Source organism: Nothobranchius furzeri, chromosome 15 (assembly GCF_043380555.1).
Source record: "Nothobranchius furzeri strain GRZ-AD chromosome 15, NfurGRZ-RIMD1, whole genome shotgun sequence".
In the NCBI taxonomy this organism is placed as follows: domain Eukaryota; kingdom Metazoa; phylum Chordata; class Actinopteri; order Cyprinodontiformes; family Nothobranchiidae; genus Nothobranchius; species Nothobranchius furzeri.
The window spans coordinates 44,745,674-44,761,358 of NC_091755.1; the positions used below are offsets into that span (position 1 = coordinate 44,745,674).

At 48.2% G+C, this 15,685-nt stretch overlaps 1 protein-coding gene across 4 annotated transcripts in view; it reads right to left on the reverse strand.

Annotated features, from left to right (window-relative positions):
• Positions 1-15,685, reverse strand: part of flna (filamin A, alpha (actin binding protein 280)) — a 36,816-nt gene that overhangs the window by 17,449 nt on the left and 3,682 nt on the right. For all 4 annotated transcript variants that reach the window (XM_070544913.1, XM_015968865.3, XM_054746419.2 and 1 more), the window contains exons 2-12: positions 12,751-13,208; positions 4,916-5,167; positions 4,312-4,409; positions 3,090-3,237; positions 2,868-2,986; positions 2,708-2,785; positions 2,022-2,184; positions 1,739-1,939; positions 713-850; positions 293-419; positions 71-207 (exon numbers count right to left, since the gene is read on the reverse strand). In XM_070544913.1, coding sequence (XP_070401014.1) covers positions 71-207; positions 293-419; positions 713-850; positions 1,739-1,939; positions 2,022-2,184; positions 2,708-2,785; positions 2,868-2,986; positions 3,090-3,237; positions 4,312-4,409; positions 4,916-5,167; positions 12,751-13,120 — 1,831 coding nt within the window. In that variant the 5' untranslated portion in view covers positions 13,121-13,208. The remainder of the gene's footprint in view (positions 1-70; positions 208-292; positions 420-712; positions 851-1,738; positions 1,940-2,021; positions 2,185-2,707; positions 2,786-2,867; positions 2,987-3,089; positions 3,238-4,311; positions 4,410-4,915; positions 5,168-12,750; positions 13,209-15,685) is intronic.

The following is a 15,685-nucleotide window of genomic DNA, read 5'->3' on the forward strand; positions in this document are numbered from 1 at the left end:
GAGCAGCACATGCAGGAGTAAATAAATCCCCGAAGGCTGGCTGGACTCTTGTCTGCTCCGCCAGACTCACCCAGTGTGCCAACGTTGTCTCCGACTGCCTCCACCACAAAGTCGGCAGATTTACCGACAACGCCGCCCTCCAGGCCCGGACCCCAGGCCCTCACCTTCTGCTGGCTGGCCTCGGCACCGATCTTCACCTCGATGGGACTGAATCAAGCAGGTTTGGTCACTTATCTGGAACGCCGGCGTTAAATTCCTGTATTTCAGGTCTGGAGCGTTTGTGTGTGCGTACCTGCGAGGGATGTGCTGACCTCCCCAGGTGATGGTGATGCTGTAGGTGCCAGGTGAGGTGGGGTAATACTCAAATTCGTACTCTCCATCTCCAAGATCTTTCTGTTTGCAGGGCTCCTCGATTCCCTCTGAACACAGAAGAGAACTTCAGATTCCAGATGTCTGCCTTCACTTCAGCAGGAACGTCTGAATCTCGTTAAAAACCGTTCGGCTGCGCTCGTCATCGAGAGGTTTTCACACGAGGCAACAACCACAGCAGAGAAATCAACCCTGATCATACTGGACTCTAACAGGAAGTGGGTCGTCTAACTTCCTGTTTGCATGGGAACTAACTAGTCTATTAAACGGAGTCCCTTTTTGAGAAGGTGTGACATCAGAATAATAATCTGTTGTCCAGGACCTCGGTGCCGTTTGGACTCACTGGGGCCTTTGATGGACACTTTGAGCTCTCCGGTGCCGGCTCCCTTCGTGTAGACCTTAAAGTCGGCCGTCTCCTTCACCCTCAGGCCCTTGGGCTGCAGACCGCGACCCTTGGCTCTGCAGAGGTTGGGATTACACGCTGTGGACAAGGAGGAAGAATCAACTTTGAGTTTTGTGCCCGTCACATGAAAGCTGCAGTGGTGCAGAAGAAGAGCTGAAAACACTCTAATTCGTTCTTTCCTCAAACCTTCCGGCGCATTTATCTTATCTCACAGAATGAATTTACAGACCGAAGGAAGTGAGCAATGTTCTCCAAACAGGAAGTGGAGAATCCCGCTCATCATCGTCTGATAAACCAATAAAACGGCTGAGTCACAACTGGACGGCTGCAGGAAGCAGCTGGAACAAAACGGGAGTTTTTTCCCAGTTAAATCCAAATTTATTTAAATAACTGGTCTGAAATCCCAGCAGGAGACAAACGGAGATTAGGGATCATTCATGGAGGATCTGCATTCGGACCCCAGAAAGCTTTTTAAACTCTGGTTTGAGTTTTTGGGCTTTAAGAGTTAATGAAATTAAATATAACAAGTTAAAGAGCTTTTAAAAGAAATTCTGGTCAACAGGAAAAATAACATCTATGAAAAATTCCTGTTTGTTCTTTTCCTACAAAGTTTTCATGGAAGTTCTGAAATAAAAGTTTATGTTTGAATTTAAAAAGATTCATTTTCCAGTTTGTGACTTTTTCATTTAAAAGCAATTATTAAAACATTTTACTTTTATTTAGTGTGCAGCATGACCAATTAGCACAAAACACCAGTGACACACACACACACACACAAATACCCAAGAGGGGCGCTTGGAAACAGGAAATGACAGCAGAAGGAAGAGGCGGTTCCCGACGGCGGGCCGGTACCAGCAGGCTGCGATCAAACGGAGAAAACAGAAGAATCCAGAAGACAAAAAGACACAAGAGGAAAATCTTGGATAAAAGCACTAAAGTGTTGGAGCAATACCCGGAGCGCCCTACCTTCTCCCACGTCGACGGTGAAGGGGCTCTTGCTGATCTGACCGCCGGCGAAGGTGATGACGATGGTGTGCTGACCCTCCTGGGTGGGTTTGTAGGTGCAGCGGTAGCTGGAGTTCCCTTTATCCTGGATGCTGCAGGTCACCGTGTTCTTCTTCCCAGCAGGGTCGGTGATCACCACCTCCACCTCCCCAACACCGGCGCCTGAAAGATCAACACCTTCCCCATTTAAACACCTGAAGCTTCTTCGTTCACCTGGTTAGAGGCGGAGAACCGAGCTCGTTACCTGCCGTGTACACGTCAAAGTAGGTGGTTTTGTTGGCGATGTTCCCAGAAGGCTCCAGACCTGGTCCCTGAGCCGTGGCCTTGCTGGAGTCTCCTTGAGCCATGCCAATCTCCACCTCAAAGGGACTCTTGGAAATGTGTTGCCCTGCAAACAACACGGTCACCTGCAAAACCCGAAGGATGCAGACATTAATCTGATGCTCTGTCTGCAGCTCTGAAGGACAAAAGGTCAAAGGTCGCTTTGCAGGCTGGGCTGAAAAAGTCCTTTAAGGTTTTATCAGGAAGACTGTTTATTTTCTGTTTTCTAACGAAAAAGGAGCTCGTTACATGATTCACTAACAGAGTTTTTCAGGGAGGAAACAAATCATTTCACAGAAATTTGAACCATTTCTTCCATCTTCTAAAACAGGAACTGAAAAAACAACTAAAGTAAGGAAATAGATATTAGACTAGAAACTGAATTACCTCACATCAATTAATTAATTTAATTAATTTAATTAATGCTGCGTGAAAGACAAACAGGGATCATGAATAAAACACGGAAAAACGAGCATTTTCTTGGTTGGCTGCTGGTTTCTACAGCTCTTAGATCAGGACTCTTCAGAAAAACGAACAATAAGAGATTGCTGATGTCATAATTCACCATGTCATTAATAAACAGGTTAGACCCAGAACTTTTAACCTCACCTTGTGCATGCCGGTCACCTTGGGGACATAGAAAACAGAATAGGTGCGGTTCTTGTCGTTGTTTGCCGTCACCTTAGCCTGCAGGAAAAAATGAAGAGGGTCAAAAAAAACAACAACATTAAAGGATAATTTTATTAAAGTGTGTGAGAACTGATCAGACCTCCTCTCGGTGTCCTGCCGGGTCCTCCACGTAAACCAGAACCTCTCCCATCCCGGCGCTGATGGTCTCAACTGTGAACTCGGCCTTCTTCATCACCACGTTTCCAGTGGGCTCGATACCTTCAGAGGAGGAATTTAAACGAGGTCAGGTTAAAGCCTATCCTCCAGGTTTCATTTTAGAAACAATGATGTGAAAAACACTCCACAGGTGTGAGGCGTGCACCTGGCCCGTAGGCGCGGGCCTTCTTGGGGTTGAGTTTGGGTCGGAGAGGTGCCCCGGGCTTCAGTTTGGCTTTGGGGAACTGGGACAAGTAGGTCATGACCGAATGCTCGTCCACATTTGGGTCGACGATCTCTTCAGGGGTTATCACCTAAAATAAAATAAAAAATAAATCAAGTTTTCCCGCAGAGAAAAGGTTTTCATTTCTCTAAAACCAAGATGTGCAGCCTGAAGCAGGGCCGTTGCCATGGAGACAGTTACCACAGAGTGTAAATCAGGTTGTGATTTAGTGATGGAAACCACGTGCCAGCTTCCTCCTCGCCTCAGAAAGTACCTGATCTAGTCGCACGCGAACCTGTGTCTGGGTTTTCAGCCCACAGACGCAGCAGGGAGCAACACCGGCGACCGCAGAGCCAAGCGTCGGCACGCAACACTGAGCCAGTCGTACCAACACGCATGACAGACTCAAGAGAAAACGCCACAATAAAAGCCTCCAGTCATTCTGAATGAAAGCTGGCTGAATTCCCCTAAACCTCAGAAAGCACCCGTTTTATTTGCAAATGGGTCAACATCAATGGGGAAGTTTTTTTTTGACTCATTAAAACTGCATTTAAAAGAAATAAAGGCATAACTGAACAGAGTTAATCTGTAGAACCAGACTTCACAATAAAGTTTAAGTTGAGATTGTTTTCAGTAATAGAAATGTAAATAAAACAAAACAGCAATTTTAATATTTAACCTCAGAAAACCACATTTAGAGTTTCTAGTCCAACTTCTGCTCCATCCTTTAAATCCAGGACTGTGTTTCTGCAGCTGGAGGCGACCACACCCCATCCACACGTTCACCACAGATCCCAGACCTACACTCACTGGATGCCATTTTATATATTTAACAATTTCCTCTAATCATGTTTATCCTCCAGTTTCTGGTCGTTTAGCCAAGTCATTACAAGTTGGGGGCTTGTCCGGGATAAACAAAAAGTAAACGTTTTAATTTTTTTAGCTTCAAGGTTGCATTGTTCCAATTATTCATTCATTAAGTCATCATTCATTCAAAGTTTAAAAACAGAAGGAAAACGTTTTTTTGTAAACCGTATTTGTAGTTTGACATTATTCAGCGCTAATGTGCGAATCCAGCCAGCTTAGTTTATGAAGCACATTTCACACACAGAGGCAATACGCTGATTTCAGGGGAACGTAGTAGTTTGTTGTGCTTCCATTTTACCTGAGGGATGCCCAGCCAGTCATCAGCTTGCTGCATGGCCTCACGGGCGTTATCCACTGGTTTGGTCTGATCCCACTGGTCCCAGTCAGGACAAAGACCTGCAAATAAAGTCAGCCGCATTAGAGGCACGAAACTTGGATTTTATGTAAACAATTTCACCTCAAGTCATTCTGGGACCATAGTTGATGGACTTTAGTGATATGTGCAGAAATAAAAAACTAGGTCACCTAAAGCAGGCGCGGTGACATTTAGCTAATAAAGGCAATTGGGACACAGCTGATCGCCTGCAGCATGTGTCCCCGGTGGAGCCATCTTTTAGAACATCCAGAGGATAACAACCCATTACCCTGAGACCATTGAGCAAAGCCTTCTTATGTGATTTATGAGCAGGTTAAACCACGTCTCTCGTCTCCAGCATGTTTTTGAACAGATTTATCGTTTTCTAGCAGAGTTGACGTCTCTGGGTCAAAACTGTCGGAGACCCACAGGCGACAAACATCCTGAGAATGTAACGAGGCACCTGACCTCTCACCTGCATCCCTCCCTTTAATTTACCAGAGCAGGAGGGGTCAGATCTCCTCCCTCCCGCCCTGAAGCACCTCACCTGGAGCACAGCTGTCCACCAGGGCCCCCAGGGCACGGCCAGTCTGCCAGTCCCGGTTGAAATTGGTGATGGGAAGCTCCGGCAGCTTGTTCTGGATCCATCCCAGCAGTCTCTGCTTGGGAGTCTTCTGCTTGCCATCATCTGCCTCTTCCTCCTCATCCCACATGGGCATGGAGATGGAATAATGCAAGATCAGGGTCCAGATCAGACCCAGGATCAGCTTCAGGTTCCCATCCACGATGGCCTTAGAGTCTGAAGGAAGGCCAAAGTAAAACAGATTTAAATTTATGTTACAATAAATAAAAAAACATGAACAGAGTCAGAAACCGGTGTTGATGCTAAAGTAACAGCTAACATAGAAAATAAACAGAACATGGAGGTTACCAATTCTGTCTAATGAGAAAAACAAAGATAAGCTGTGAAGAATACCAGATTTCCCTCAGAGATCTCCATCGGCTGACGTATGGTGACTCTTAGGGAGGAGCGGAATTCCTGTCCCAACGTCCGCGTTTGGGTTGGGAACAGAGTTTGCATCTTATAGCACAGATTTCAATCAGATCCCAACAAAACCACAAGATAAAAGCGCCAACAGCCGACAACGCCGCTACAGGAAGGACGGAGCAAACCGTTACGGGCAGGAAGGACGAGTGGAGAAACGTTTCCAGATTATATCTCGTTGGGTTGTAGGGAGTCCCTCAGGGTTCACTGCTGGGGTCAAAGCAGTTCAGTCTTCTCAAGTCCAAATAACAAGCAAATAAAGAGCCTCCAGTACAGATATCGGCTCAGTGTTCCTTATCGGTGCGTCCCTAATCAAAATACTAAAAGTTTACCGATCGCCATCGAACACTTTCTATTCAAATCAAATCTGGAAAATCTGAACGTCAACAGTGAGATAAGAGATGCAGCGGGGCGACGGTCGGGGACGCAGGTTGCATCATGTTCTGGTCGTTCAAAGTAAAAGTGTTTCAGTGAAGATCTGAACTCGTCAAGAGCACAGCGAGTCGGACCGGTGGCTCCAAGACTCAACTAGGCGAGCGGCTGGGAGCAGAGAAAGTGATGCAGACTGGAGCTAGCCTGGGCACGGCCCCGTAATCATATTAGAGGTGCTGCAGAAAACGCTGACTGGCAAGAAGATTGCACAAGGGTGTGGAAAACGAGCCGACGGCGCCTCTGAGGGTTGGACTTCAGGAATTTCTGAGTCCGAAACTTAATTTCTGATTATTGTCCAGATTGGGAACCCGCTGGATTCTGAGCATCTCTGGTGCTTCTTTAGAGCGCCAGGGCTGACGCGAAATCAGGTCCGACTTTCAGGAAGAGGAACCACACTCCGACCACAAGAGGAAGAGCAGCAAACGACCCGAGAGCTGCAGGAACTGAAGCAAATGTAAACGCAATCAGGACAGTTTTGCCAACAGGGCCCAGCTAAGTCTGGAACATCTCCCAGTTGGCTCACATCACATCATTTTCCAGCCTCTGTGATAGATGGCATGTCAGCAACTCCTAGTGGAAAAATACGCTCCGGATAAGGTCAGATGAGATGTTTGGATGACACGCCCCCCGACCTGCCATCGCTACAGCAGCTATTGGACAACTTGGTCCGCTCAGGAATGAAGTACAAAGACAAAGGTTGGACGGAAAAGGTAGCCCAAGGCCAGAAATAAAAGCTCCAGTGATAAATTAGCTTTGGACCGATGGGAGGGTTACAGCGGAGCGTGCATGAGTGCCTCGCAGGTTGGTGCTTGCAGCAGGAATGCAGATTAGCTACAGCAGGATGTGTTTGAGAGCAGCCGTCGGGCAGAAAGAACCAAAGCCAGAGCAGAGGAAGTCAGACGATCAGCAAGCAAAAGGTTTGGGCGATCTCTGCTCAGAGAACTAGAACTTGAGTCACCCGAGGAGCTCGAGGCTGTGGGGCTCCGTAGTCTGCAGCGGCTTGGAGCCGTTTCTACAGAAACGTTATAAACCATCTGACTTTAGAGGTTTAGTAAATGTTTGCATGAAGTTCAGGAGGCTGGAGCCATTTTCAGACACCAACAAAATGCTTTAGCCTAGTCGTTAGCTTATCAATCCCAAACAGAGGCCGCTCATGAATCCACCTCCAGCTGGAGAGACCGGAATGGCAGAAGAAGTGCTTAACCATCAGGATCCTCTCATTCCTGGACCACGGCTGCAGATGTGCTCCTCTCAAAGCCACTAAACATGCCAAGAATCCGGCAGCATTCCCAGCAGACCACAGGCTGATGGAGCCCATATACGGACAAAGTCTGCCAGAATGCTGCTGAATCACAGCCCCCAAGCCCCTCGCTGCAGCTTTATGAGCCTCCAGCGGAGGCTACTGGATGTAGGACACGTTATGTGGCCGAGCTTCCTTTTGTCCCCAAAATTCCCATGACTCACTGGTTTGGAATGTTGTTTTGGGACAAGCCCGTGACACGGCAGTGACATCATCGCAATCTCTGACCCACAGCTTGGTTTGATCCCAGCATGTTGATGGGGGAGGGGGGACTGAACAATGTTAAGGTTGTCCAGGAACACCTGGAGCAGATTATGGAGGATCTGGTGGAGGAAACCCACAGCGTCGTTCCTGAACCTTCTCTACCCGCCAGGGATCCGAGGAGAAATCAGCCCTAAGAAACTTTAATTCACCGGTTCAACTACAACAGGAATTTTATTCATCTATCCCTCAAACAGCTGATTGGTCCGCAAGGGAGCCAATAGGAGGCATTAACCTGGAAGCACCTAACTGAAGATGGTAACAGGTTAGCATCCTAGCATCCCTCTGGGTCAGAGCAGTCTGCATCAAACCAGCAACACCCAGAAACCCGTGGTGCCCCTGCATTACAAGCATTACGGTAGCTGTCCCTACACTCTACAAGACGAGTATTAAATATAATAATATAATAAAAGTAATAAGTAAAAGCTCAGCTGGGCCCACATGCAGAGTGTGAAGTGAAGGCTTTATTTATGAATGCACGTGAATGGAAAAGGCCTGAACGTCCGGTCCTCCGTGTCGGACCGAACTTCCCCCGACACGGAGCTTCTGATGCAGCACAAGCAGAGAAGCTGCTCATCCCCAACCAGCAGAACATTCACTCAGAAATTCACAAAACACGCCAGACTGAAGCCGCTTCCTGCTCCTCCGCTCGGCTCCTTCCAGCCACCCGCCCGCCCTCCGCGTGAAACCTTCCCCCTGCTTTTTTAGCCTTAAAAGGGCAAAAGCAAACGGGATCTTGGCAGCCCTCCCTTTCCCTGGGCTCTGGTTTCAGACTGGGAGGGAGGAGTGACGGGATGGAGGAAAAAAGGAGTTGTGCTGCAAGGGGCCTTTTAAAGTCCGGGCTAGCTCTAGACGTCTGGGAATACAAGCTGGAATCTTCAGTGAGGAAGGGGAGGAGGACAGAAACATTAATGAAGTTTAAAACAAAGCGGGAGACTTTAGGAAATGTCTGAGAGCAGAATCCAAGTTTCCCGGCCTGGACCCCCCCCCCCCAATCAGAACCCCGCCCAGCTTCCCAGGATGGATCCAACATTCTGTCGCTGCTCCGGGTTTATTGTCCACGTTTAAAGCTCCTTTAAGTCTGCGTGTTCAGACCGAAGGCGAGCGGAGAGGCAGCGGGGCACTTTTCCAGCTATGATGCAACACAATAGCTGGAATACCGCTGCACTGAATGGAGCACGCTCTGGTGATCTGCAGCATTCCCTTCAGCGTTCCTCGTGTCCCAATGCTAATGAGTCCACAGGAAGTCATCCATTTTCACCCTCTAGGCTCAACTCCATCTCGCTTTCACACGGACAAAAATCCGGTCGAAATTCCAGGTTATTCCTGAAATCAGGAAACAGTTGGATTCAAGAATCCAGGGCATCACGAGGATGTTTCCTCCCAAAGACCCACGGGATGATCCTACCCATGAGGGCCCTGAGTGGGAGTCATTATCGAGGGTAACTTCCAGGATGGAGATCTCATTCAGCTCTCGGTCCCTTCTGGGAAAACTAACAATTCCCATTTGAACCATTTAACAATCTTCCTGAACCGCTCCAGAACTCCGAGTTGATGCAGCTACGAGCTAACGGCGGCTGGCGCGGCTTATAGCAGCTAACCTCCGCCTTCTAGGCTGCAACACCTCAAAGGCCTTCCCTGGAGCAAGCAAGGAGGCTAGCTGCTAGCGTTAGCGCTACCAGCTCATCTACTACCTGTCAATCAAAAGGACACACCCCTAATTATTCACACATTCATGCTTCAATTACACCTAAACAGATGAGTAACAAAGCAGTTCACCCCCTCAGAGTTGTCATGATTAACTAGATCCAACCCCAAACGTTTCAGGAACGCTCCGCTCTGAGCGGAAGTTCGCATTTTAACATGGGAGTCGATTGGAACGCTCTCCTTTCTGAAGCCAGCCCCTAGTGGATGAGGGGGGTACTGTAGTTTTGGTCACCTGCGTTTGGCAGCTGGAGTTACCCCCTTGGTGCAGATCGAGGAGCTAACAGCTAGTCTGAACTCCTAACCACCACAGCGTTTCAGGTGAGGTTAGAAACAGTCATGCTGGCAGTTATTCACATGGAATTCTGGGATTATTCACATGGAATTCTGGGATTAAGCATAAATACTACCATCACCTCCAGAGCATCCTGGGAAGTTAATATTTCTGTCAATAACCCACCGATACAAACCCAAAGCTAAACGACTTACGATAACGTAGCTGAACAGCCGGGGACGCCTGGAGACAGAACTAAAGATGGCCACCGACTAGCCGTTAGCTCATCAGTCCTCAGAACATAAACGAGTCAGTAAACGTTTTAAATGAACACTAAAGACCAAACCAGAGCGTAAGGACCGTTTCACTCAGCTGATGCTTTAGGGCTTTGTGGAAAACGAGCACATGTGGACATTTTAACAGCTCCTGTTCCTAACTCGGACCGTCCGTGAGAAGGCCTTCGCCTCAGAAAGGAGATGTGAACTCACGGCAACAAAAAGTCTGGAAAATGGATCCTTAGAAGACGACTTCATCATCCAAACGCCACCGTGCAGCTCTCGGCCGGCAGACCCGTCACACTGGACTTGTTAACTAGAGAACTGAAGTAACTTGTGCATCGAGTCGTTTTTGATTCTGATCGAGAAACAAATAAAATTTCACACATCTTTTCTGTCTGGAACATAAGATCTAGTCTTGTGTTTTAAAGCGGGTCCATCTCCTGCAGGCACCAGAGGGCGAAGGACGCCACACCAGAACTTTCCTCAAAAAGAAAAATATCCTCAGAATCATAAAGAGGATTTTTTGGGGATTATTAAACTCAGTTTTATTTGAAACAAGCGTCTGAAGCACTAAATGAAAACCATCCGATTCTTTATTTTCTGTGATTGTGTGAAGCAACAAGCTGACAGGAGGAGATCTCCTCACAGGCGACTGTCTCAACCTGCTCCCAGCTCCTCCCACAGAGCCGCCAGGTACGGAGTTACGCCATCTCCTCCGTTTGTTTCTCCTTCCCACTTCATGGAAGTGTTTGTCAGCAGCCATCATTTCTACGAACTCCCAACAGGCAAGTTAAGAAATGTTCCTGCAGGGTTAGAGAATCCGGGCTGGGCCGCTGACGGACTCGGATGCTGGAGGAGACTGAGAACTTCTGCACAAACAAGTCTGGTTCTGCAGCGGGGCTAGAGCTCGTGACTCAAACCTGACAGGGGCGTGTCCAGATCTTTTAAAATGGGGTGGCCCAGGTGAGGCACAACTTTGTGCATGGGTGGCACCAATGGTTATGCTTTTTTTGTTTTACCCCCCCCCCCCCCCAAGCCTTTTGTGGACAATGAAAAGCCGATTTAAAGGTAAACTAGTGTGGTGGCACCTGGGGTGGCCAGTTAGATTCCAAGGGTGGCATGTGCTACCCCAGGCCACTCCCTGGACACGCCCCTGAAACATGAAGGTCAAAAAATGTTCCACCTTAAAACCGTGAAGGTGCAGCTCCATATCTTAGGCACAGAAAATCCCATCATGCTTTGCACCTCGTGCGATTCGTGCTGCTAGATGGCAGCCATGTTGCTCTTGTAGCTACACTGATGGTCCAGCGGAGACGCTCCCATTGAAGCTGGGGGAAGCAGCGGTTGGTGGAAGATAACGGAGTTCTGCACGATCAGCAGGTTGGGATAAACCGGTTCATTTAAGTTTCTGACTTGCTGAGTCTAAAGCGAGGAGGATGTCCTGTGTACGGCGTGCTGCAGACAAGGGGCGGAGCCCGCCGGTGTGGAGCGGAACGTTCCCATGACTCCATGATTAATCAAGTGATCACAGCTGGATAAGTGAAAGTTTCATCTGAATCAACAGAAATCTGCACCTCAGGAAACGGCCTCTTATTTACACAGAGGGGGCGTGGCCTAAAAATGCCCTGGAACCGGCCACTAGATGGCGATTGCTCCGGTTAGCAGTTTTCAGGAACCTAAATATGAGTTTTAAATGTTCTCCTGTGACGGTTCTACAGAACCCGTCAGAACACGGGTTCATGTGGAGAATGTGAAGCCGGAAGCGTCGTAACACCTCCGGTGGTTCGGATAACTGGGAAGAAAATCCTGTTCCTGATATTTCTGTAGACCGTCTTTCCCAACAGAAGACAGACGGGACAGGAGGACGGGAGTTGCCTCAGGCCAAGAGGACATCCAGGGACTGGGTTGGACCTTCTGGTGAGGAAACCTTCTAGACACAACTGTGTGTTTAATCCAAACCAATTCTGGATGAGTGGGGATCATCTGTGACCAACGCTGCAGATTAAGGGCTTATTTGCACTTCCTGTCCAGTTCTTTAAGCTGATGCTGTGGTTCTGGTGGCTTTCAGGGCGGAGCAAACTTCTGCCCCGCGTTGAGCAACGCCTGATGCTCTTCAGTGTCAGAAACAAGCCAAGAATGAGAAGTGAAACAGGTGTGGAGTTGCTGAGAAACACCTGGAATTAAACTCAGAATAAACACAAAGTTCTGATGCAGCCGCCCGAGTCAGAGCAACCGGACCGGACCGCACACGCCACGCTGAGCAGAGAGGCCCGTTTGGTAATCTGTGGTGAGCGTTGCTGCCTGGGTGTGTCTGCTTCTGCAACGAGAAGAGGAAGTAAGAGGAGAGAGCAGACTGCCCTCTCATCTTCAGATGAGATGACTCAAGTGCCAGCTGGGGGGGGGGGGGGGGGTAAGCTGGGGGAGGACCGGTGGAGCCTGGTGCTGCAGGAGGACACCAAACTCTGCCCCACCCACTTAGACACAAACTTCACCAGCTGACACTCACCACCCCTGAGCCGGACCAGGACTCGTCCCCCGGTTCCGTTTAGCTTCAGGCGTCTCGCTGCTGGTCCATTAGATCAGGTTAAAGGTCAGACCATGGGTCAGAAGGTAGAACACACCTGATCCATTTTAGTAACCTTGGGGGGGGGGGGGCATTTATAGGACAAAAACGACAAAGACGCTGATTTTGACCCGTTTTTCCCAAATGTGTTAAAATTCACTTCAAACTAAAACATTCAACTGCTGCGATGTGTTCATGACCCGGAGAAAGAATCAGACTTCTGAGCTTCAGCTTGGCTGATAACCAGAACCAGGGAAGAGTTCTGGGTGCATGAAGATGTTAGACGGGACCCGGACTGGGCCAGAGCAGAACACACACACACACACACACACACACACACACACGCACACGCACACACACACGCACACACACGTTGATTGGTGAGCAGAACCTGGTTCCGCTGTTCCATGACGGAAGAGCTCAGATTTAATCCCGCTTCTTTACCGTTCTGCTGGATTTTAATCTGCATCCTGCACAACAACAACTAATCTCTGACACCTGATGAAGGTACAGGAACACACCCACCTATGGACACCAGCTTGATGTTCTCCTTCTCCAGGAACTCCAGCGCCACCGACACGTTCTCCAGCTGCATCTGGCGGAAGGTGGGCCTCTGGTTGTACTTTCGGAACATTTTCTTCTGGGACAGGACCTCCAGGAGCCCGATGAGCCGAAGCCCGTCGCTCAGGTCCGTCTGCAAGTTTCCGATCCGCTTGTTGACGCATTTCAGGTGCTCGTTGCACCAGCGCGTAAAGGTGTTCTGCTGGATCTTCTTCCACGGCGCGTCCTCGGCCAGGTCCTTCTCCGTGGCGGGCATTTCTGCGTCCTTGTCCGAGGAGAGAGCGTTGGGAGCGGGCGCGGCGCTCTGATGGAGCCGGGGGTGGGAACCGCTCATTTTTATGGTCTCTGCTGTCTCTGGGTTCGCTGAGCGAGTTCTTCTGGGTGGAGTCAGCTCTGGTGTGCGTCACTCCCCCTGGGTCTGTCTGGGAGAGCAGAGATTTTATCAGAAACACGCGAAAGTAGGCGGATTCAGGCTGACTCAGTCCAGACTCTCGCCTAAACTCAGACTACAGGATAATTCAGATAATCTGAACACCTAAAATCCCCAAAACTGGTGGGTCCCTCCCTCCCCAGGGCGCTAAACGCCGCACCTGGGTCTGATTGACAGGTGAGGAACCGCCTTTAACCTGTTCAGGTGAGTTTCCCTGTTGGAGCAGAACCGCCTCGTTCATGAACTCAGCTCAGGTGTTTTCCCTCCCAGCGTCAAAATAAACCATCAGTCATTCCTGAGAGGAATGGAGCCCAGGGCACCAAATTAGTCATTCATTCATTCCTGAAGCACCTTCTACGACCTTACCAGCCAACCAGGGTGCTGAACAAGCTTACAGCAGGAACAATAATCATTACAGGAAGATAAACACCAAAAACAATCATAAAAACAGGAAACAAACATAAAACACATTAAAACAGCTAAAAGACAATAAAATCAGTAAAAGATGGAGACAACGCTGAAACGCTGGCGCCCGCCGACCCAGAGGTCACCAGAGGATTCAACCAGAAGGCTGGGTGGGAGGTGAGTCCTCCTGTCCTATAAAACATCAACTAAAATGTTGGAATTAAACATTAAACCATATTACTTCTTTATCTTTTTGATATGGTTCTGTATCATTATTTACACCTTAAATATATAGATCTATATCTAGATAGATAGATAGATAGATAGATAGATAGATAGATAGATAGATAGATAGATAGATAGATAGATAGATAGATAGATAGATGATGGATGGATGGATGGATAGATAGATAGATAGATAGATAGATAGATAGATAGATAGATAGATAGATAGATGATGGATGGATGGATGGATAGATAGAGAAGTAACACTAAATGATTTAGTAAACTTTAAGCTGGAGCTTTAACACTGACCTCAGTGGTACTTGGGTCAGAAACTTGTCAGGTTCATGTTTGACACCACTCTGCTGCCCTCTGCTGGCCACATACTGTAGGGCGGGTAGGGTTCTAGGGGGCGCTCTTATATCTACATTACAGCTGTTAGCTATTTTCTGTGCAGTTAGCTTTTTCAGTTCACTGATTGTCAATAAAAAGCACAAGAAGAAGAAAAAGAAGAAGTTTACTTTTTCCGTGTGGCATCATGGCGGAGCCTGGAAGTAATAGTGAGAGAGGGATGTGTGTAGGCGAAGCAAAGGCTAAAACCAGAGGGCACATTGGCATGGCCTACGCTAATGTAAGGAAGCTGAAAAATGCTACAACATCATAGAATGATGGTGACCTGGCTTTGTTGCTACCGGACTTACATACCTACCTAACCTTTCTCAGTGGCCTAGTGGTAGAGCGTCCGCCCTGAGACTGGGAGGTCAGGGTTCGACTCCTGGTCGGGTCATACCAAAGACTTTGAAAAAAAGGGACCCAACGCCTCCCTGCTTGACAGTCAGCATTAAGGGGTTGGATTGGGGGGTTAAACCACCAAATGGTTCCCGAGCGCGGCTTGTCTGCAGCTCACCGCTCCCCCAGGGGATGGGTCAAATGCGGCAACTAATGGGACTTTAACTTTAACTACCAACTCTCCCGATTTTTCTGGGAGAGTTCCGGATTTCAGTGCCCTTCCTAAAACCTCCCGGGGCCTCCAGTCCCACAAATTTCTCCCCATTTCCACCCGGACAGTAATGCTGAACCATACTTTACAGGGCCTTAAAAAATCCGGTTTCTACCTATAAGATGTTATTTATGGACCCAGCATCGAGGATCCTCCTGAGTGAAGAGCTGCCGAGTTCAGAGTTTATTATTATTATTATTATTATTATTATTATTATTATTATTATTATTATTAACAACTCACTGACAACAATAATGTGACTTGACTCCAACTTTCAGCTTTTTTTCCCATCAGAGATGGACGGACGTTTGTAAACTCAATAAGGATGCTGGTGCCAGGAGCCACATGATGGCCTGCAGCCATCAGGAATGCTTAGCTGGTGTGTGTGTGTGTGTGTGTGTGTGTGTGTGTGTGTGTGTGTGTGTGTGTGTGTGTGTGTGTGTGTGTGTGTGTGTTACAATAACAGGCCTCTTTTATTGGGGTGTTATTGAAGCTGGGGCTCCTGGGGTTGATATGGGGGTTTGGAGCATTCCTCAGATTTCACACACACACACACACACACACACACACACCCGCACACACACACACACACACACACACACACACACACAGACTGGAGCATTTAACACGACAGAGCAATGGTGGTAAGCTGTCGATCCGTATTTTTCTCCATAACGAATCTCAAACTCGTCTCAGTGAAAGAGCTTCATTAGTCGTCCGTGGCAACAGGGAGGCCAGAGGTTGACAGGATGCAGGCGTGTTTTTCCTTGTTTGGATGAGTTATGGATGCGTCTTCCTTCTGACCTTTGGAAAACAAACTGAAGTTGTTTCAGTGAGCTGAG